Below are 22,996 nucleotides of genomic sequence, written 5' to 3'. Positions count from 1 at the left end.
TTATGGCCCCTTTTCCACTTACAATATGCAGCAAATGTTAAAGTTTGCGTACTACCCCAACTATTTTCAATGTCCCTTGACATATTGCTTTCATATTTTGCATACTTGTTTACCATCATGACCCCAACCTATAAACAAGAGCAGACAACTGTATCAAGCATTTTGACATAATTATTGCCCCTTTTATACTTTGAATATGCATATTATTCATAAATCTATGTTAAAAGTTTGCGTACTACCCCCCCCAATCTCCCCCCACCCCCCCACCCCAATTTAATGTCCTCAACCCACTATAGTGGGGGACATATTGTTTTTGCCCTGTCTGTTGGTTGGTTGGTCTGTTGGTTTGCGCCAACTTTAACATTTGCAATAACTTTTGCAATATTGAAGATAGCAACTTGATATTTGGCATGCATATGTATCTCATGGAGCTGCACATTTTGAGTGGTAAAAGGTCAAGGTCAAGGTCATCCTTCAAGGTCAGAGGTCAAATATATGTGGCCAAAATCGCTAATTTTATGAATACTTTTGCAATATTGAAGATAGCAACTTGATATTTGGCATGCATGTGTACCTCATGGAGCCGCACATTTTGAGTGGTGAAAGGTCAAGTTCAAGGTCATCCTTCAAGGTCAAAGGTAAAAAAAAAAAGCGGTGCAGAAGGGGACATAGTGTTTCTGACAAACACATTTTTTGTTTTTTTTTAAACATCATCTAATAAGTTACCACACCCCACATTATACCCCCCTCTCACCCCCACATCCCCCCTACCCACCCCCCTCCAAAATTTTTTTTTTTTTTTTTAAACATCTTAAAAATTACCACACCCCACATTAAACCCCCCTCTCACCCCCCTACCCCCCCCCCCCCCCCCCTCAAAAAAATATATTTTTTTTTTTTTTTTTTTTTTTTGAAAGATCGTCTAATAAATTATTGAATATGAACAATTTCTCCATGATGGCTGACGTTATACTGTCAAGCACTCAAATAGTCGAGCGCGCTGTCCTCTGACAGCTCTTGTTATCAATATAGTACAATTTAACACATATAAAAATCTTATTATCTCACTTAAACAAGTGCAAAACAAATTCACACGAGCATGTCATCATTAACAACTTGTGTACAAACGGCCGGTAAACTTCTTTAATCAGCACAAAGCAGTTTGGAAAAAGATTTTCGCACCTTCATTTAATTATATTCAAGGTCCTTTAATGAACTGGCTATTGTAGATAATGATGAGAAGTTGTGTCATGATCGGCACCTTTCATTAATTTCCAAAAAAGTGCGGCTCGCATGAATTTATGTACAGTTTTTTTTAATTACATTTGCTCAATTAACTTTTTTTGTATCATATGCCTATTTTATCGTTAATAAATGCGTGTCATTTTTCATCAGCAATTTATTTATTGCTTTTTTAATATATGCTTGTTTGATCTTTGTAAATAAATGTAAATATATATTTATTTATATTTTTGTCTTTTTTATCTAAATATAGATTCACATGGTGCATCGAATCATTTCAGTCGTCAGTTGTCAAAACGAAAGTACGGTTGATATTCCAATGCACTCTTTACTCTTTCCGGGATATTGTTTTAGTATGTTGATGCTGCATTAACAAATATAAATATATATGAAGTGAAAACACCAAAAATTAACAACAACGGTTGCGATAGACACTGATAAACATATCATATACTGTTACATTGTAGATTCGCATAATATCACTTTAATAACGGATTTAGGATAACACTAAGGAAGGGGGTTTATTTTGCCTGTCTGAAAACTTAAAGGGGGTTTGTTCCGCTATGGAAGGGTGTTTCTTCCGTGTATGCAAAATGTGAAAGGGGGTTTATTTCGCTCTGCCGTTTTAAGGGAAGGGAGTTTCTTCGGAAGGAGGTTTATTCCGGTAATCATTTAACCAAGTGAATCAAGTGTCATAAAAAATTGTTATATATAAAGAGCAATCGGGCTTTTAATTTGATGCAATCCATAATTCATATATGTCATCAACACTAGTAAAGGGGCTTTCATCTCAATTATGATCCAATTAACAGGATAGTGCCATAGTGTTACACTAGAGAGTTGTCATGAGATGTCACAAGTAACCAAGCTACCACCCCTGCATCAAATTCAACTATTAACTTTGCTTTAAGTTGCAATATTAATAAAATGCCTCTTAAGATGCCAGTACGAAAAAATTGAACAAGTTGTGTGACTATAATAATAAAACATTAGTACATTCTGTGCTTTACACTGTCGACTTCGGAACGGAATTATATTTGATATCATACAGTCTGCTAATATTTCTTTTTTCGTATATATGAAGCCGGAAAGAGTCGTTTTCCAGTACTTTATTATGAAGGAAAAAATCACTGAAATGCTTATTACCAGCCAATTTCCATAAGTCACTGCCATATCAATTTTTAACTGATTTGCAAAACTTTGGTATCAAACATAGCAAAAGACTAAGTACTAAAAGAAAAAATCCATGCCTGTTTGCATAAGTCTACCCTAAAGCGGTTATCAAACAGCAAACTTTTTATTATTCCATTTTTAGCTCATTTTTTTTTTTGAAAAAAAATTATGAGCTATTGTCATCACCTTGGCGTCGGCGTCGGCGTCCGGTTAAGTTTTGCGTTTAGGTCCACTTTTCTCAGAAAGTATCAATGCTATTGTATTCAAACTTGGTACACTTACTTACTATCATGAGGGGACTGGGCAGGCAAAGTTAGATAACTCTGGCTTGCATTTTGACTGAATTATGTGCCCTTTTTATACTTAGAAAATTGAAAATTTTGGTTAAGTTTTGCGTTGAGGTCCACTTTTTTCAGAAAGTATCTATGCTATTGCATTCAAACATGGTACACTTACTTACTATCATGAGGGGACTGGGCAGGCAAAGTTAGATAACTCTGGCGTGCATTTTGACAGAATTATGTGCCCTTTTTATACTTAGAAAATTGAAAATTTTGGTTAAGTTTTGTGTTTAGGTCCATTTTATTCCTTAAGTATCAAAGCTATTGCTTTCATACTTGCAACACTTACTAACTATCATAAGGGGACTGTGCAGGCAAAGTAATGTAACTCTGACTGGCATTTTGACAGAATAATGTGCCCTTTTTATACTTAGAAAATTGTATTTTTGGTTAAGTTTTGTGTTTAGGTCCACTTTATTCCTACAGTATCAAAGCTATTGCTTTCATACTTGCAACACTTATTAACTATCATAAGTGGACTGTGCAGGCAAAGTTATGTAACTCTGACTGGCATTTGGACGGAATTATGGGCCCTTTATACTTAGAAAATTGAAAATTTGGTTAAGTTTTGTGTTTTGGTCCACTTTACCCCTAAATTATCATAGATATTGCTTTCATACTTGGAAAACTCGCAAACTATCATAAGGGTACAGTAAAAGGACAAGTTGCATAACTCTGGATGTCATTTTTATGGAATTATGGCCTTTTTTTGACTTAGTAACTTTGAATATATGGTTAAATTTTGTGTTTCGATCCACTTTACTTCTTAAGTATCAAGGCTATTGCTTTCAAACTTCAAATACTTTCATGCTATCATGAGGTTACTGTACCTGGCAAGTTGAATTTTACCTTGACCTTTGAATGACCTTGACTCTCAAGGTCAAATTATTAAATTTTGCTAAAATTGCCATAACTTCTTTATTTATGATTAGATTTGATTGATACTTTGACAAAACTACTCTTACCTGACATACCACAATAGACTCCACCCAAACCATCCCCCGTGCCCCCCCTCCCCCCCCCCCCCCCCCCGAATCACCCCCCCCCCCCCTATTTTTTTTTTTTTTTTTTTTTTTTAAGATCATCTCACAAATGACCACCACACCCTCACACTATACCCCCCCACCCCCCACCCCAATTATTTTTTTAAACGGTTAAAAAACACAACTATTCATTTTCATTATTTTATGTTTGAAATACCCTCCAACCATCGCACCCAAGAATCTCCCCCCCACCCCCCTTCCCCCCACCCGAATCCCCCCCTAATTTTTTTTTTTTTTAAGATCATCTCACAAATTACCACCACACCCTCACACTATACCCCCCCCCCCCCCACCTCACCCCCCCCCCCCCCCACAATTATTATTATTATTTTTTTTTAAGATCATCTCACAAATTACCACCACACCCTCACACTATACCCCCCCCCCCACCTCACCCCCCCCCCCCAAATTTATTTTTTTTTGAAACGGTTAAAAAACACAAATATTTATTTTTATTATTTTATGTTTGAAATACCGTCCAACCATCGCACCAAAGAATCCCCCCCCCCCCCCCCTCCCCCCCGATTTTTTTTGTTTTTTTTTTCGCATTTTTGGAATATAATGTAATAAATGTCCACACCCCCACACTATACACCCCTCTTCACTCCACCCCTCCCTCCTTTGTGATTGAAAATGAGAGTCCCTTCACCTTTAAAAAGAAAATAGATGAGCGGTGTGCACCCGTAAGGCGGTGCTCTTGTTTATTTCCTTCGTAAACATTATACACCTAGCATATAACATAATACATAATATGTCAAATATACACACAATTCATATGTTTGTTTCACAATGTATTACTATATAATGGTACATAGCATTTTTTAAGACTATGATTGTTGTAGATAAAGCATGTGTATTTTGCCTATTACATATTACTAGAAATACATACATTGAGCAAAATGTTTCACAAAGTTTTTAGCTCACCTGAGCACAACATGCTCATGGTGAGCTTTTGTGATCGCTTTTTGTCCGTCGTCCATTGTCCCTTGTGCGGCGTCAACATTTGCCTTGTTAACTCTCTAGAGTCCACATTTATTGTCCAATCTTCATGAAATTTGGTCAGAAGATTGGTTTTAATGATATCTTGGATGAGTTCGAAAATGGTTACGTTTGCTTGAAAAACATGGCTGCCAAGGGGCGGGGCATTTTTCCTTATATGGCTATATATTGCTATAGTAAAATCTTGTTAACTGTCTAGAGGCCACAGTTATTGTCTGATCTTCATAAAACTTGGTCAGAAGATTCATCCCAATAATATCTTGGACTAGTTCGAAAATGATGCCGGTTGGTTGAAAAACATTGGCCGCCAGGGGGCGGGGCATTTTACCTTATATGGCTATAGTAAAACCTTGTTAACACTCTAGAGGCCACATTTATTTTCCGATCTTCATAAAACTTGGTCAGAAGATTTGTCCCACTGATATCTTGGATTAGTTCAAAAATGGTAACCTTTGCTTGAAAAACATGGCTGCCAAGGGGCTGGGCATATTTCCTTATATGGCTTTAGTAAAATCTTGTTAACACTCTAGAGGCCACATTTATTGTCCAATCTTCATGAAACTTGGTCAGAAGATTCATCTTAATAATATCTTGGAAGAGTACGGAAATGATGCCGGTTGGTTGAAAAACATGGCCGCCAGGGGGTGGGGCATTTTTCCTTATTTGGCTTTAGTAAAACCTTGTTAACACTCTAGAGGCCACATTTATTGTCCAATCTTGATTAAATATGGTCAGAAGATTTGTCTTAATGATATCTTGGATGAGTTCGAAAATGGTTTTGTTTGCTTTAAAAACATGGCAGCCAAGGGGCGGGGCATTTTTCCTTATATGGCTATATAAGGCTATAGTAAAATCTTGTCCAATCTTCATGAAACTTGGTCAGAAGATTCATGCCAGTAATATCTTGGACGAGTTCAAAAATGATGCCGGTTGGTTGAAAAACATGGCCACCACAGGGCGGGGCTATTTTCCTTATATGGCTATAGTAAAACCTTGTTAACACTCTAGAGGTCACATTTATTTTCCGATCATCATGAAACTTGGTCAGAAGATTTGTCCCAATGATATCTTGGATGAGTTCGAAAATGGTTTTGGTTGCTTTAAAAACATGGCCACCAGGGGTGGGGCATTTTTCCTTATATGGCTATATATGGCTATAGTAAAACCTTGTTAACACTCTAGAGGCCACATTTATTGTCCAATCTTCATGACATTTGGTCAGAAGATTGGTCTCAATAATGTCTTGGATGTTTGCTTGAAAAAAATGGCTTACAAGGGGCGGGGCATTTTTCCTTATATGGCTATAGTAAAATCTTGTTAACTCTCTAGAGGCCACATTTACTGTCCGATCTTCATGAAACTTGGTCAGAAGATTCATCACGATAATATCTTTGAAGAGTTAGAAAATGATGCCGGTTGTTTGAAAAACATGGCTGCCAGGGGGCGGGGCATTTTTCCTTATATGGCAATAGTAAAACCTTGTTAATACTCTAGATAGTTCTGCTCTGGAATTTGGGAAGATATTGATCATTGATAAATGCACTGTTCTGAGGGAAAATTGACTACTCTGCCATTGATCTCTTCTGAACTGTATAAAATAAGCTGTTTTGGCTGATTTAAACACCTCTTGATGCTTTCTTGAAAAGTTAACAGCTCTTGAAAAAGGTTGGAATTTTGAAATAATTAAACTCTAAATTATTTTTAACACCAGCATCAAGACATTTTGGCATTATTTTCTTAATTATTCTTATTATTAAGATTATTTCTATTTGGCATTTTCTAAATTAGAAAGACTCTATTCTTTTTCAATAATTTTAGTAAATTTTTCTTATTTTTACATTTGATTCACTGAAGTTTCCTAATCTCCATAAATAGTGTTCTTTAGATTAAATTAGACCTATTTTGTAAACTCGATTTTTGAAGCACTTTCTAGACTTACAGTAACTTATATTTATATCAGTTGTTTTGACAGATTTTGAACTTCTTTTTACATTCGTTAAGGTATTTGCTGTATGTTGTTCATTTTTTTAACGATACTTAGATTCTTTAGACTTGGCTTGTACCTGTTCTTAATTTTCTGTCATTGTTCTTCATTTTCCGAGTTCTTGGAATAAAAATTAGTTATTTTTGTTAAAGCTGCCTTGGTTTTCACTTATAAATAAATTCTTTGAGTGTATTTAGGCGTCCCTGACTGAACGCCTTTAGTTAATTGAATTACAACCAGTCAGTATATTCATCCTGACCGGTAATAAGAGTTTGTCAAATAAATATTTCCGCATTACATAAGTGCTAACAAAGTTACATAACTTGTAACCGTCCTGTGACCGGTTCATTTGCATAAGCGAAGGAGACCGCACTACCACACCTGAATAGGACAGTTGAGTTTGATAATGGTTTGGATTGTTAAAAAAAACATGGCCGCCAGGGGGTGGGGGTCTTTTTCCTTATATTTATATAGTAAAAAAGCTTGTGTACACTCTAGAAGTCACATGTTTTGCCTAATCATCACGAAATTTTGTCAAAACATTAGTTATGTGGATGTCTCGGACGAGTTTGAAAATGGTCATGATCAGTGAAAAAACATGGCCGCCAGGAAGTGGGGCAGTTTTCTTTATATGTATATAGTGACAACATGTGAACAGTCTAGAAGACACATTTTTTCCAAATCTTCATGAAATTTGGACATATCTTGGAAGAGTTAAAAAATGGTTCAGGTCTGTTAAAAAAACATGGCCGCCAAGGGGCCATTTGTTGTTCATTCTTCATGATACTTGGTTAGAACATTTGTTCCATTGATATCTTGGGCTTCAAAGAACAGGTCATTACTTTTTATCTCAGGTGAGCGACTTTGGGCCTTTCAGGCCCTCTTGTTTTAATTACTTGTGATACATAGAATCTATGAAGACAATAATTGGTTAAAATGAATATATTTGAATTAGTTTCAAACAATATTTAAAAGTTTGCAAAAATGGTGTAATGTTACACAGTTCAATAAAGGTTATAATAAAAATATACAAAAAAAAAAGAAAAAAAGGGTGTTTGTTGCTTTAAGGTAGGTTTTCTTATGTAAGTGAGTATGTGTAAAGATGTTTTTAGGGTAGGTGTATTAATTGGGCAAAAAATGCACTCAGCGAGTATTAAATATTTGTAGTTTGTTTTGTGTTTTTGCGATAAATTCCTCGAGTTTAATTCTAGTATTAAAAAATGGTACAAAAATTTCTAATAGTGGTGTTGTTTTCTCCTGTTTACTTTTAAAGATAAAATATTTAGCCAACAGTATTATGAAGTTAATGACATGTATATTGTTAGCATTCGCTAGGGTCAAATTACAAAAAGATATAGTTGCATAATTTAGCTCCAAGTTTTCTAACCTTTCTAACTTGTCATAAATAAAGTTGTTTATATCCATCCAAAACTTTTGAATAGGATGACAATCCCAGAATAAGTGAATATTCGTTTCTGTGTGCATATTACAAAAATCACATAATGTTGATGGAACAAGATTGCATTTATGGAGGAAAGAATTGTTTGATAAAATGTGCATGAGGTATTATATTGGAAGTTTCTAAGTTTGGTGTCAATAGCTAATTTGATTGGTTGGTTGAAGATGGTTCTTTGGCTAATCAAACAGCAAACTTGCAAAAATAAATATAAGAATCATTCATGCAACCACAATAATATATTGCAAACATGTATAATTGGGCTCGACAGTCATGAGATCACACTTTAAATATTTCAAGTTAATGATGGTTTATCCAAAAGAAATATCTGAATTACTAGTTTGGAAGTTATGTAACCTTTACTAAAAGGGGCCTTTTCACAGATTTTGGCATGTATTGAAGGTTGTCATAAAATGCTTTATATTGATAAATGTAAACATGGGATCTAAATAACTCTAGTAAAAAACCAAGAATAAAATGTAAAAAAGGAAAAACAAGTAACCCTCAACATGGCTCGAACCACTGACACCTGGAGACCTGGAGCAAAAGTCTACCACTTAGACCACTCGGCCATCCGTGCTCATACAATGTTGGTGTATTTTATACTTTATATAAGCAATCCTCGTAATTTCACAAAATATAACGACTACAACAGAGCTCTCCAAATTATTCAATTGTTTCGGGTCGCTACGCCTTATCATTTTCAGGTTTTTAAATTGTCAAAAGATGCATATAATGGCTATTTTAGAGCATGGTAAATGTTCAGTATTACTGTTTCCACACAAATATCATAACTAAAACGAAAATTTGCGAATCTGAAACAACTTTTTTCAATTTTGTCAATTAATCCAAACGTGAAAAGGCCCCTTTAAGTCAGTGTCACAATTGACATAGAGTATCAATGAATAAAGAGGAATGATAATGTTTCATTCTTGATAAAAACTCTCATGAGTTGTGTATATAATTGTTAAGTCATAATTTCTTGCAATTTAACAAACTTTAATAATTGAAATGGTTCTTCAGACTAGTAAATTAATAATTAAATACTTTAATTATCAGCCTTAATTTCTTACATGACAAGGAGGGTGAACCAAGTCAGAAAAAGGAATGTAAGGGACACCAGCCCCTGCCCAACATGGCTCTGAAGGGCAGTCAGACAGGGGAGGCAACCACTACCAACACCTTGGCCTTCTCCAGCATCTCAGGGGACACAACTCTCATTGAGCAACAGTACATTAGGTAGAGGCTCTAAATAGCATGACATTTAGAATACAGTATTGATCAGATCAACGTAGTAGTGGAGTCAACACAAATGTACCTGTAGGAAATACAACTTAAAAGGAAAAATGAAAGTCTAAAGAATTAAGTATAAAACATTTTGAGAGGAAAAATTGTATTGAAATCTTCAGTCTTCATCAGCCTCTCAACATTTTCAAACATAATATTTAAAATGTTGTGGATTCAATTATATTTGTATTGTTATTGACCACTTAAGCTAGGATTGAAATTAGAAGAAGCCACTATTCAAGAATTCTTATATTATTAATTTTCTCACAGATGTACAGAACGAAGTATTGATTGAAATACGATTGGCAACTGTGGTCAAAAGCTTTTACTTACTCTGTTATATTTGTACCTAGTTATTCTTCTGCACTGACTTTTCAGGTTACGCACCTTTCTGCAAGAGAACATGAAGCTGTTTGGAACAGATTCACAGGCTCTACTCTTTCCTGTCTTTGTCCACATGTACCTTGAGATGCTGAGCAATGGCCATAGGGGCAATGGTAGGTAATAGACACATGGCCACAGGGGCAATGGTAGGTATTAGAGACATGGCCACAGGGGCAATGGTAGGTAATAGACACATGGCCACAGGGGCAATGGTAGGTAATAGACACATGGCCACAGGGGCAATGGTAGGTATTAGAGACATGGCCACAGGGGCAATGGTAGGTAATAGACACATGGCCACAGGGGCAATGGTAGGTAATAGACACATGGCCACAGGGGCAATGGTAGGTAATAGACACTGCTGAACAATGGCCACCAGGGCAATGGTAGATAATAGACATTGCTAAGCAATGGCCACAGGGGCAATGGTAGGTAATAGACACTGCAGGGCATCTTTTGGCTTCTTTAAGCACTTATATACAAAGTTGAATAGGGGGTTTATTTGAGTCAGTGTGACAATCAATTGGTTTGGTAGATTATACACTATTGTGAAACACAAGTCAGAAGCATTTCAGAATTGTTATCAAGATCAAATACAAGGTATGAATATGTTCATCAGATATAACCACTCATACAGTGAAAGATGTAACATATTTAGTTATATCACATAATAATTTGTTTATCCTTACGTGATGGAACTTCCATAAATGTGAAGTCTTGTGAAAAAGACTGGGATGATTTACTTCCAAACTTCCCTTCAAGTCAGTCCTGAATTTATAAGTTACACTGTTGACCTATAAAATCAGAGTACAAGCATACATTTAATGATTTAATTACACATGCATGAATCACATCACTGACTGTTAAATCATTGAAAATGTTTCCAGCTCACAAGTTTTTTAAGAGCCACTGCGCAATCTTTGGGACGGACACGGAACGTCAATCCATCCTGGAACAACTGTCCAAGCTCTCGTCCAAGGCTGATATGATCTCGTGCAAACACGTGCAAGCTTTTAAGTATGTAGCACCCTTTTTTTTAACTCATTTATTTTAGTTTGATTGCATTGAAAGCCTCAGGCTTATTGAAATGCTCTCGAGTTAGTTTCCTGGGCCTTCAACCAGTACTTGGTGTCTGTTATATATATATTTGGATCGTGCTTTGCGATATAGGGGTTTTGTGTACAGTGTTGTCCAAGATTAGCCTGTGCAGTCTGCACAGGTTTATCAGGGACAACACTTTCCTCATATACTGGATTTTTGCTAAGAAGAAACTTTCTTTTAACGAAAAAAATCATGGAAGCGGAAAGTGTTGTCTGTGCGTACTGCACAGGCTAATCTGGGACAACACTTTATGTGCATGCATTAAACCCTCTTTTGACAGGGCATGGCCCATACCCATAACAGCATGGTGCCAAGTGATACACCCCAGGTGTAACAGTTGCACTTACCTGTTCAATTGACTGCCTTTTAAGTTGTTCATTCAATTCTGGTGACATTATGTGACTATATAAAACAATTGACAAATGTACACAACTGAGTCTATATAATCTAAACATCACCAGAACTTTTATCTAGCGGTGAGCCATCCATTTGAATACTTTGTATTTTTCATTGTTTTTCTAAATAAGGCGCCATTTTGTCTCATTGTTATGGCATTTGGTAAATGACTTCATGTATCGTTCTAATTTTTTGGTCATTATTTATGGTCAGTAACGTCACTGACCAATTTTGGTCACTGGTGCCCAGAATTCTGGTCATTAATGACCAGAATCTTGGTCACTGCCCAGAATCTTGGTCACTGACCAATTTTGGTCATCAGTATTGAACAATAAGTCAAAATAGAGGACAGTTGAGAAAAAGTCAAGATCTAGAATAGACGTAATTTTTGTCGAGAGACAGTCATTCATTTTTCTACGTAAATACCTTTAAGTCATAATCACATACGTTTAAAGTAATAATCCATTGATATGAAGATTGTTTACATTAAGTAACACTGCTTTTGGAAACGTTTTTAACACTTTTATTGCATTATTTACATAAATTCTGAAAGAAGGCAGAACTGTCTGATTGTGCGTCACATGTGTAAATCCGTGTAAACACTACCCTAGTATAATTACCGGGAAGCTGGCGGTTAGGAATAACTTACACTGTGTCACTCGTGTTGTTTATTGCGATTATTGTCTTTGCCCGAATAAGTTATTGTTTAAACGTTTATTTTCGATTTGTGTCATATTTCAAAACGGATGGAACAAGCGTACTACTATATTAACAGCTATTTGAAAGCTATAAGTAATCAAGTATTTAAAACGGTATACCTCAAAGCAGAGGTACGTAACACAAGTCACACTCTTAATAGTGTAATGAGACATTTCATCATCGTGTATTCTAAGCTTAGCAGTTGTGTCAAGTTGAATATATTTCTTCAGGAATGTGAACCCTGTTTTTTTCATACTCGGTTACAAAGTATTGGGGTTTATTTGGGAATCACCATGGATGTCTTTCCATCTTTCTGTCTTCAGAAAATTGTCCATTCGCAGTCTCCTGCACTTTTCAATTTAAGACACTCACACTTGCAGGCATTGGTCCTTGTGATATGACGTTCTGCTTATGCAATGAAGTTCTATGTAAAAAAATAAAAAATATATCATGCTCTTCTTTCAACTTAGAATTTCTGAAACATCATGAATATTATTATACACTATAAGCAGACTATTATACCCCCTGTCACCATGTCGGTTAACCTGTCTTTGCTCTTAAAATGTATATTATGCCCCCTTTTCAACATAACTATACCCAACATTTGTGGAATATTGTACTTGCTTCCAATTTATTGTACATTACACTTGTTTCAGGGACATGAAATACAGGGTTCCACTTACCAAAGAAAAGTTTGAAATTCTCCATAGATATTTAAAGGTAAAAACTATGAAAATTAACTTAACAATGAAGAAGCAAAAAGGTAATTAGTAAGGTGCAGTATTTGACGCATAATTACACATAAATTAGTGCATATTAACAGTAATTTTTGGGTACTTGAAAGCCTTATTAGCCCAATAAACCATTACAATTCATATTCAACAGAAAGAATTGCTGCTGTTAAAGTGCCATCCCAGACAGATATTTATTTGAACTGATTCCCAAGTAAGCTTGTTAGTCTCCTACCGGTTTTACCGGAGGGACCTTATGGTTTTTGCTCTGTGCGTCTGTCTGTCACACTTTTGTGGATCCTGCGAGAACTTTAAAAGTGCTTAATATTTTTTCATGAAACTAGAAACCTGAATAGATGGCATTATGGACATTATGCACATCTTTTCATTTTGTTCCTACGCCAAAAATTCTGGTTGCTATGGCAACAAATAGACTTGAAATACTGCTGAAAATGGTGGTTTTCTGGATCCTGCGAGAACTTTAAAAGTTCTCCATATTTTTTCATGAAACTTGAAACATGGATAGATGGCAATATGGACATTATGCACATCATTTCATTTTGTCCCTTCGTCAAAAATTCTGGTTGCTATAGCAACAAATATATATAAAAAAAATCTGACAATGAAGGAATTTCTGACAATGGTGGAGCCAGTAGGGGACATATATTGCTTGGCAATAGTCTTGTTTAAACGTTGATACTTGACATTTTTTTCAGAAAGATGATAACATGATGCTTCTACAAATTATCAACCACAATATTCACCTTGATGGTACGTTTTCATATGCAATTTTCCATTAGATGTGCCTGATTATACCCCCAATCAGATTAGATTGAGGTGATACTGGAATCAGCTGCCTATTTGTTGACCAAAACTTGTTCGAAGGTCTTCTACAGTTTTAAGTATACATCATTCAAGCTTGCTGGCTTTATTTCTTAAAATATGAAGTTTTGCATTTACATTTTTTTCATACTTTGGAAAAAAAAAAAAAGTTATACCTTTTTTAACTGAGAATTTTCAAACAGCAAGTTATTTCCCGTTATTAATGTTTGTTCGTAAATTTTATCTGGAGCATATCTGAAAATTTTAAGTGGTATCAAATTAAAAATTAATAAGTATGGTAAGAGCCATAAGTCTTGCTTCCATATGTTTAGAGTTATTTCCCTTCATTCTGTTTGTAATATAATTTTAATCTGGGCATATGTTGAACATTATCAGATATATCATATTTGACCTCAATATGTAGGAAGGTCTCATTGATGTTAAGTTCAGTGAATTAGACCCTCAACTCCTGCTTTCATAAGTTTTTTGTTAATGCCGAAGTGAATGTTCATAGTGAAGGTCTTAAGATAAAACCTTATAGATAGGAAGCTTTAATTGTTGGGAAACCAGTTCTTCAAACTGAATTGGCAATGCTCTCTGACAATGCGGCATGCATTGGGTATTATAGGAAAGAAAGTGACAGGTCTAGCTAGCTCTTATTTTCTTCTCAGCATAGAATGCATATTGCTTATAGCAAAGCTTGTGCGATCGTAGTAGATAACTACGCGTTGTGTAGGTTCGTACCTTTATCTGACTTTTCAAAAAGTAAAGTACAATAACAAGTATATAAATATGACGTCAAATAAAACGTGAACGATTGCGGTGACATGTGTGCGACGACGCGCCAAAATCCTAACATTCTCCCGCCGACAAAATAATACATCATGACAATAAATGCAACACTGTCATGTTCAAAGAAAAATATAAATCAATGATCATGCACTCAAATAGTTAGAATATTTGTTTGTAAAGTCCATCATGTTTATTATCACTGTTTCTAAGTGTCCATCACATTAAGTTCCATTGAATATAGTTTTACTATGGGTCGTGTCAACAGTCCATTTGCGGTTTTCAAGTGCGCTGCTAGCGAGAGTCCATCATTACCCAGGATCAGCTCTTGAACAACGCCCAAGTTCCATCGCAACCTCAGCGAGAAATCGTCATGTACAATGACAACATCACCTACTCGATTAGTCTGCTCGGTAGTGGTGCTGGCGTAGTGACGTCAAGTATTCACTTTTCCAGCACGCCCAGTATTGGTCGATGACTCGTCTATGTTGGTCAAAACGCTGTGCTGCGTTATCTCTGGTATGATTGCGCCCAATGATATCGTCTGCATCAGGAGTGTGGTATGTAGGCAGTGACGTCATCCACTTGCCGTACAACAGATGAGCGGGTGTTAGCGGCTCTGGATCTTCACGTGATGTTGAAACGAATGTCAGCGGTCTATCATTGATAATTGCCTCTACTTCAGTGACGACAGTCTGCAGTGTATGTAAGTCTACTGAAGCATTACCAAGTACTTTCTTTATGGTCTTCTTCGTGATGCCTATTAGCCGTTCCCACCAACCAGCATACCAAGGTGTGCGTTGCGGTATGAACTTCCATTCTGTGCCCTGTACTGCAAGACACGCCTGAGTGTTGTGTGTCAATCGGCGAATGTGACTCGCCGCAGCTCGGAAGGTGGGCGCATTGTCTGACATCATGATCTTCGTTACGGATCTTCGGCTGACAAACCGTCTAAATGCCAGCATGAAGGTTTCTTCTGATAAATCGGGAACAACTTCAAGATGCACGGCTCGGGTACTGGCACAGGTAAATAGGCAAATGTACAACTTCTGTATACCTGTTTTCTCTCTGACGTGAAGGGCGCCCGTAAAGTCTAAGCCGGTAACAGTGAAGGGTGCCTCGTCAGAAACTCTGTCTTTCGGAAGTGGAGGGGAGGTAGGCGCTCTGTAGGGTCTGCTGTTGATCTTCAAGCACGTAGTACATTTCCTTAAAATACCCTTGACTCGCTGGCGAATCGAAGTATCCAGTATTTTGTCGTATGTGAGTTACTGTCTGCAAAACGCCGGCATGTAACTGGCTGCAATGAGCGTCTGTAATGATCAATGTCGTAAAATGACTACGTGTAGGCAGGAGATAAGGGAATTGCGTTGTGAATCCCCCCGCCTCAGCGAATGCATCCGTCATCGTCAATATATAGACGTAATTGCTTAATGATCGACTGTCGTATGTTGTTATTTTTAGCTCATCTATTTTTTGAAAAAAAATTATGAGCTATTGTCATCACCTTGGCGTCGGCGTCGGCGTTGGCGTTGGCGTTGGCGTTGGCGTTGGCGTCGGCGTCCGGTTAAGTTTTGCGTTTAGGTCCACTTTTCTCAGAAAGTATCAATGCTATTGCATTCAAACTTGGTACACTTACTTACTATCATGAGGGGACTAGGCAGGCAAAGTTAGATAACTCTGGCGTGCATTTTGACAGAATTATGTGCCCTTTTTATACCTAAAAAAATGGAAAATTTTGGTTAAGTTTTGCGTTTAGTTCCACTTTTCTCAGTAAGTATCAATGCTATTGCATTCAAACTTGGTACACTTACTAACTATCATGAGGGGACTGGGCAGGCAAAGTTAGATAACTCTGGCATGCATTTTGACAGAATTATGTGCCCTTTTTATACTTAGAAAATTGACAATTTTGGTTAAGTTTTGTGTTTAGGTCCATTTTATTCCTTAAGCATCAAAGCTATTGCTTTCATACTTGCAACACTTACTAACTATCATAAGGGGACTGTGCAGGCAAAGTAATGTAACTCTGACTGGCATTTTGACAGAATTATGTGCCCTTTTTATACTTAGAAAATCGAAAATATGATTAAGTTTTGTGTTTAGGTCCACTTTATTCCTACAGTATCAAAGCTATTGCTTTCATACTTGCAAGATTTATGAACTATCATAAGGGGACGGTGCAGGCAAAGTTATGTAACTCATACTGGCATTTGGACGGAATTATGGGCCCTTTATACTTAGAAAATTGAAAATTTTGTTAAGATTTATGTTTTGGTCACTTTACCCCTAAAGTATCATAGATACTGCTTTCATACTTGGAACACTCACAAACTATCATAAGGGTACAGTAAAAGGACAAGTTGCATAACTCTGGTTGTCATTGTTACGGAATTATGGCCCTTTTTGACTTAGTAACTTTTAATATATGGTTAAATTTTGTGTTTCGATCCACTCGAAGTATCAAGGCTATTGCTTTCAAACTTCAAATACTTACATGCTATCATGAGGTTACTGTACCTGGCAACTTGAATTTTACTTTGACCTTTGAATGACCTTGACTCTCAAGGTCAAATTATTAAATTTTGCTAAAATTGCCATAACTTCTTTATTTATGATAAGATTTGATTGATACTTTGATGAAACTACTCTTACCTGACATACCACTATAGACTTCACCCAAACCATCCCCCGTGCCCTCCCCCCCCTCCCCCCCCTCCCCCCTCCCCCCCCCCAATTTTTTTTAATTTTTTTTTTTTTTTTTTTTTTTAAGATCATCTCACAAATGACCACCACACCCTCACACTATACCCCCACCCCACCCCCCCCACCCCACCCCACCCCCCCAAATTTTTTTTTTTTTGATTTTTTTTTTTTTTTTTTTTTTTTTAAGATCATCTCACAAATTATCACCACACCCTCACACTATACCCCCCCCCCCCCCCCATTTTTTTTTTTTTTTTTTTTTTTTTTTTTTTTCGCTTTTTTGGAAGATAGTGTAATAAATGTCCACAACCCCACACTATACACCCCTCTTCACTCCACTCCTCCCTCCTTTGTGATTGAAAATGAGAGTCCCTTCACCTTTAAAAAGAAAATAGATGAGCGGTCTGCACCCGCAAGGCGGTGCTCTTGTTTAGCTCTGTCATTACGTCATTGTAGCTCTGGTTCTGGAGACTTCGTATCAATGCTTTCTCAGCAAAGTTCATTTCATTCACAGAAATACAACCGAGTTGTCGAGTTTCTGGTGTTGACCGGCAATTTCTTACGAATCTGTATACGTAAGCAGTAGTACGAATTAATTTCCGATAACTGCTAAATCTTTCGCAATCGACAATGAAAAGAGAATCAGTTGCTGACATCAAGTTGGAGGTCTGTACGCAAACGATTTCATCATTATCATCTTCTTCTTCTTCTTCTTTTTTTTCCTCTTCTTCTTTTTCTTCTTCTGTTTCCAACAACACTGTCATGATTGCTGCTGTATTCCACGACGGACATTTACTTTTGTCATTCAGCCATGGGGGACCTTCTCTCCAAAGAATGCTTTTCTTAAGTTGAGACGCAAAGATGCAACGTGTCTGGAGATCTGCCGGATTGTCGACTGTCGGACAATACTGCTATTCCGCGTCTGGGACGAGCTTCCGGATCTCTTCTACTCTGTTCTTTTCAAAACGTTTGAATTGTTTTGTAGAATGTATCCAATGCAGCGTGATCTGACTGTCAGACCAGCAAGCTACTCTCTTGCAAAGAACAGCTTTCATCACGTGCTGGGCGACACGTGCGCAAATGAGCGCCGCCATTAATTCCAGCCTTGGTAGAGATAATTCAGTTAATGGAGCCACTCGGTTCTTGGCAAAGACAAACGCTGAACTCGACGATGTGTTCAGGTATGCAACTGCGCCGTACGCACGTGTACTGGCGTCAACAAGCACGTGTAACACGTAATCGTCATCGACCATGTTCGATAGGTTGTCCGGAAAATACTGTCTCGGGAACAATGTCGTCATAGCTTCATTTAAGTCTTCTGCGATGTGAAGCCAGGCGTTTTGTTCACGTTCCTGAATTGGTGTGTCCCACACATACTTCCGCTTCCATAGGTCATGAATCAGCAACTTTGCACGAATGGTGACTGGGGCTTACATGCCAAGCGGGTCATAAATCTTCGACGTCTGCTGTAAAATTCCACGCTTAGTAGTTTTTTCCTTGGAATTTATGGAGCGCATGACAAATGACATCTGGTCTATTTCCGGTTCCCATAGCAAACCTAACACCTTTATCACAGCATCATTGTCTACGACACCTTCAGCTTCTGCCATAGTCTTCAGTGCGCTTGAATTTGACGTTCATGATCTCAGGTTAAAGCCGCCGGATGCCATCAAATCACGTGCGTGGCGGAAGTAATTCAGTACATCAGTCTCTGATGTGAAACTTGAAACGACGTTGTCGACGTATAGGTCATTGCTGATTGTGCTCGCCGCTGTGTTGTCTTTGTTCAGGGTCAAGTGCTTCAAAATTGTTGCGCTTAGAATAAATGGAGAACACCTTGCTCCGAATAAAACAGCTCGGAAACGGTATGTCGTCAGTGGACTGCATGGGTCTGTAGGGTCCGACAGCCAAAGGAATCTTTTGACATCACGATCATCTTCATGAAGCATAACGTTGAGAAATGCCTTCTCTATGTCAGAGACAACACCGTACTTGCCTACTCAAACTTCATCAGTAGCAATGTGAGATCATTGAGTTCCGGTGGCGTTGACATTAAACAATCATTGAGACTGGCACTTCCGGTTGCTTGTCGACAACTACAATCGTACACAATTCTCATTGGAGTTGTAGAAGAGTCCTTTTTAACCCCATGATGTGGAATATAGTGAATACAAGCCGATGTGTTATCGTTTTCGACACGATCAAAGAAACCGCGTCTAACAGGCAAGTGTTGCTGGATCTTTGTTTATTTTTCTTATGCTACTTTCTGTTCTCTTCCTTGCTATTTTGTAATTTGTAGGTAGAGGAGCGTGTTCCTCTTTCCATGGCAATCTTGCTGTGTATTTACCGTCTGTAAACGTTATACACGTGCCTTGGTAGCTTTTCATATGGTCGACTGAGCATGCCTGTTCTGCGTCTTCCGGTTTTGATGCCTAACGTCTCAATATCCCAGAGGCGTGATACATCTGTAGCTACATGTGTAGTGATAACATCCATAACGCTCGTTCCATGATTTGCGCTTTCCAGAAGTGGCCCTGACAATAAGAAACCAAGACGAGATCCAACTGCAGTTGGGCCGTCACCTCTGATGATTTCATCAACAATATCCCAGAAGTGGTCGGCACCGATCAAAATGTTTATCTCCAAATCTGTTTCTGATGTAATTTGGTGTGCAAGCTTAAGGCCCCAGAGATAAGAAAGATCTGTAACAGATGACCGGAAGTAGTTGGACAGTGATTTTGCAATGAAGGGTACAATCAACACACATATCGGGATCTTTTCACCGTCGTCCGCTACCAATTGCACTGTGGATGTGTCCAGTCGCTGTGTCTTCTGGGCTTGATCTCCAAACGCGGATAGATTAATGACGTCAGAACCTTCACGGTTCAAGTGCAGATGATCGGCCATATCCTGTGTGATGAAAGACTGCTGTGCTCCTTCATCCATCAAAATGTTAGCGTCTAAGCACATCCCGTGTGAATACACTGGTGCTACCGCAGTTTTCAGCAGCACGTTAGAGGGGGCCGATTTCGCAGTGGTGTGAAGCACTGTAGCACTGGTATCATTCTTACAAGCCCTTCCAATACTTTCATTCGGGTGACTTCTGGTAACGGCTGTTCCGTTTCCTGTGGACGGCGTCTTTGCGTGTGTATTCTCGCACAAACTCGTGTGTTGTTTACCTGCACAATGTCTGCATCTCCCTGACGATGGACAATCTCTCACTGAATGTCTGTTACTTAAACAATTAAAACACAGTTTCTTGTTTTTCACAATAGAAACTCTCTAGGGAATGCTACTTACAAAATAACAGTCACCATTATGTTGTTTTCCGCAAAATACACATTCTGTTCGTCTCTTCCTACTCTCACGTTCACTGACTGTCATTCGCGTATTTGCATCGGTTCGCTTCTGTCGATTTCTGTTCATACACTTGAATGGAAGGCTGCTGTCGGAAATGGTGTGTTGCGGATTTCATGACTATTCCCAGCTTCCATAATATCGATCTCGCGAAAAAATAGCTTGCCTAAAATCTGGGAGAGTCCACTTTCCGATTTTATTTTCTCGGGCTAGATTTTTGCGGGTTTCCTACGGAAGTCTTTCTAAAATAATAGGAATCAACAGATTACCGTAGGAATCCTGTGCCTCTCCAAGTGCCTCTAAACCTCGGATGTTGGTTTCCAGACGATCGTAGAAGTAACGAAGTTCTCGGATGTTTGCGGCGGGTGAGGGCAGCTGTAGTAAGTTGGACATGTAGGCAGCTGTGATCTCCTGAATCTGTCCATACCGATGTTGTAGTAAATTTACAGCTTGTTGGTAGTTAACGTTACTTAGCGTAAATCCCTCAATTGTTCTGGCATCTTCGTCTTGCATAAGAGATTTCAGGTATGAAAACTTCTGTATGTCAGGCAAGTGGGGGTTGTTGTGTACGGCGGATGAAAGCGAATCCCAAAACGTAGGCCAGTTCATTAATTCACCGTTGAAAGTTGGTAGTTTTAATTTTGGTAAATGATGTGGCATCTGCAGCTGTTTCTGTACTTGCTGTATCATCTAGCGCGGTTCCTGTACAGCTAGGGCTTGTATGTGCGGCTCCTGTACAGCTGGGGCTTGTATGTGCGGTATCGATGACTGGTTAGTGTTTCCAGCTTCATGTTCTAGGCTAGCGGGTGGGGTTCTCAAACCTTGTTTAGCGTTTGCTGAATGCTTCTTATATTTGTGCAACTTTAATTTCAGATGAAAACTGTATGCAGCTGTTTCTCTGAGCTCTGTAGCAATGTTTTCTGCGTCAGTGGTGTTAGTTATCTTCTTGTCAACAGACATCAAAAATGCAAGAACGTCATTGATCATTTCAAAGCACAGCTCAAATTCATCGTATGAGTTATTTTCCTTTGCCGTTTCTAGTTGCAGAAATAAATCTTCAAGCATAACTCTATGTCTGTCTCTTGCTGCTAATAACTTCTGTAGGTTCATGTTTCTGTTTTGTTCACGGCACCAAAATGTGCGCTAAGAATGAATGATCACGGCACCAAAATGTGCGCTTAGAATGAATGATCACGGCACCAAAATGTGCGCTAAGAATGAATGATCACGGCACCAAAATGTGCGCTTAGAATGAATTGTCATGGCACCAAAATGTGCGCTTAGAATGAATTGTCATGGCACCAAAATGTGCGCTTAGAATGAATTGTCATGGCACCAAAATGTGCGATCGTAATAGATAACTACGTGTTGTGTAGGTTCGTACCTTTATCTGACTTTTCAAAAAGTAACGTACAATAACAAGTATATAAATATGACGTCAAATAAAACCTGAAGGATTGCGGCGACGTCGTGTGTTTGAAGACGCGCCAAAATCCTAACAAAGCTGTTGTTGCTCTTGCACTTAGGCCAAATGAAAAAGTCTTTGCTTCAAAAAAGATCACAAGTATTGAATTTAGTTGGTTATGAAATTGGTTTAATTATGAAAATGAGTTAACCTCTTAAAGTATTAGAATAAAAACATGAATGTTTATTTTTTTCATTTTTGAGCATATTGTACATATGGTGGATTAATTGCTTCAAAAAATTACATCACAAGGTTGAAGATAAGAGAAACAGTATCATGGCTTCACATGCCGCATTTGTCACCCAATCTTGATGAAATTTAGTCAGAATTTATATCTTAACAATATTAAGGTCAAGATGTAATATTTGACATGTGAATCAATAAAAAAGGTTATCATGTCAAATCTTAGAAAAACTGTGTTATCATTCTTGAAGAAATCTGTATTATTCAATCTGAATTAAATTAAATGAATGTGTGAATAAAAGGTAAGAGGGGGTAAAAAGCTATGACCCTAGGTAAACTCTTTTACAATTTATTTACCATTAGTGCACTCTTGTTTTATTATAGATATATGTTAGTTATTTTGCATGTTATAACATTGTGTTTTCATACCTCAGTTGTGAAACTTGTGACACACACTATTCATTTTCTTTTAACATGTTGAACAAGTCGTATGGCACTGTTGTATTATGTGTGCATGTTTGCTAATAGAATAGATATACAATTGTACACATTTTGATCTGTTGTAGTGAATCATGGCTTAACAAATTACATGTAACATATTTAGTGTTGAATGAACAGGTATATGTGAAATTTAAATAGACTAATTGTATGATGAGCTTCCTTTATGGAATATTTAAACATTGTATTCAAATTTTATTCATATAAACACAGTATTATAATTGAAATTTAATATAATCAAAGTAGCATATCCCAAATAAATAAAACAGTCTTATGAAATAAAATGTTAACAAAGATAACCTATGAAATTAAAAAAGAGAGTAAATAAACATTATGCTCAACA

General features: G+C 37.5%; 1 protein-coding gene across 5 annotated transcripts in view; it reads left to right on the top strand.

Annotated features, from left to right (window-relative positions):
- LOC127870830 (TAF5-like RNA polymerase II p300/CBP-associated factor-associated factor 65 kDa subunit 5L) overlaps positions 1 to 22,996 on the top strand; it is a 51,655-nt gene that overhangs the window by 9,723 nt on the left and 18,936 nt on the right. For all 5 annotated transcript variants that reach the window (XM_052413394.1, XM_052413387.1, XM_052413372.1 and 2 more), the window contains exons 2-6: positions 9,320 to 9,477; positions 9,904 to 10,022; positions 10,797 to 10,926; positions 12,762 to 12,825; positions 13,553 to 13,607. In XM_052413394.1, coding sequence (XP_052269354.1) covers positions 9,320 to 9,477; positions 9,904 to 10,022; positions 10,797 to 10,926; positions 12,762 to 12,825; positions 13,553 to 13,607 — 526 coding nt within the window. The remainder of the gene's footprint in view (positions 1 to 9,319; positions 9,478 to 9,903; positions 10,023 to 10,796; positions 10,927 to 12,761; positions 12,826 to 13,552; positions 13,608 to 22,996) is intronic.

The sequence above is a fragment of the Dreissena polymorpha genome, chromosome 1 (genome assembly GCF_020536995.1).
Source record: "Dreissena polymorpha isolate Duluth1 chromosome 1, UMN_Dpol_1.0, whole genome shotgun sequence".
Classification (NCBI taxonomy): Eukaryota; Metazoa; Mollusca; class Bivalvia; order Myida; family Dreissenidae; genus Dreissena; species Dreissena polymorpha.
Note: the sequence above shows the minus strand (reverse complement) of the source record. Positions and strands in the feature narration are given on the sequence as shown.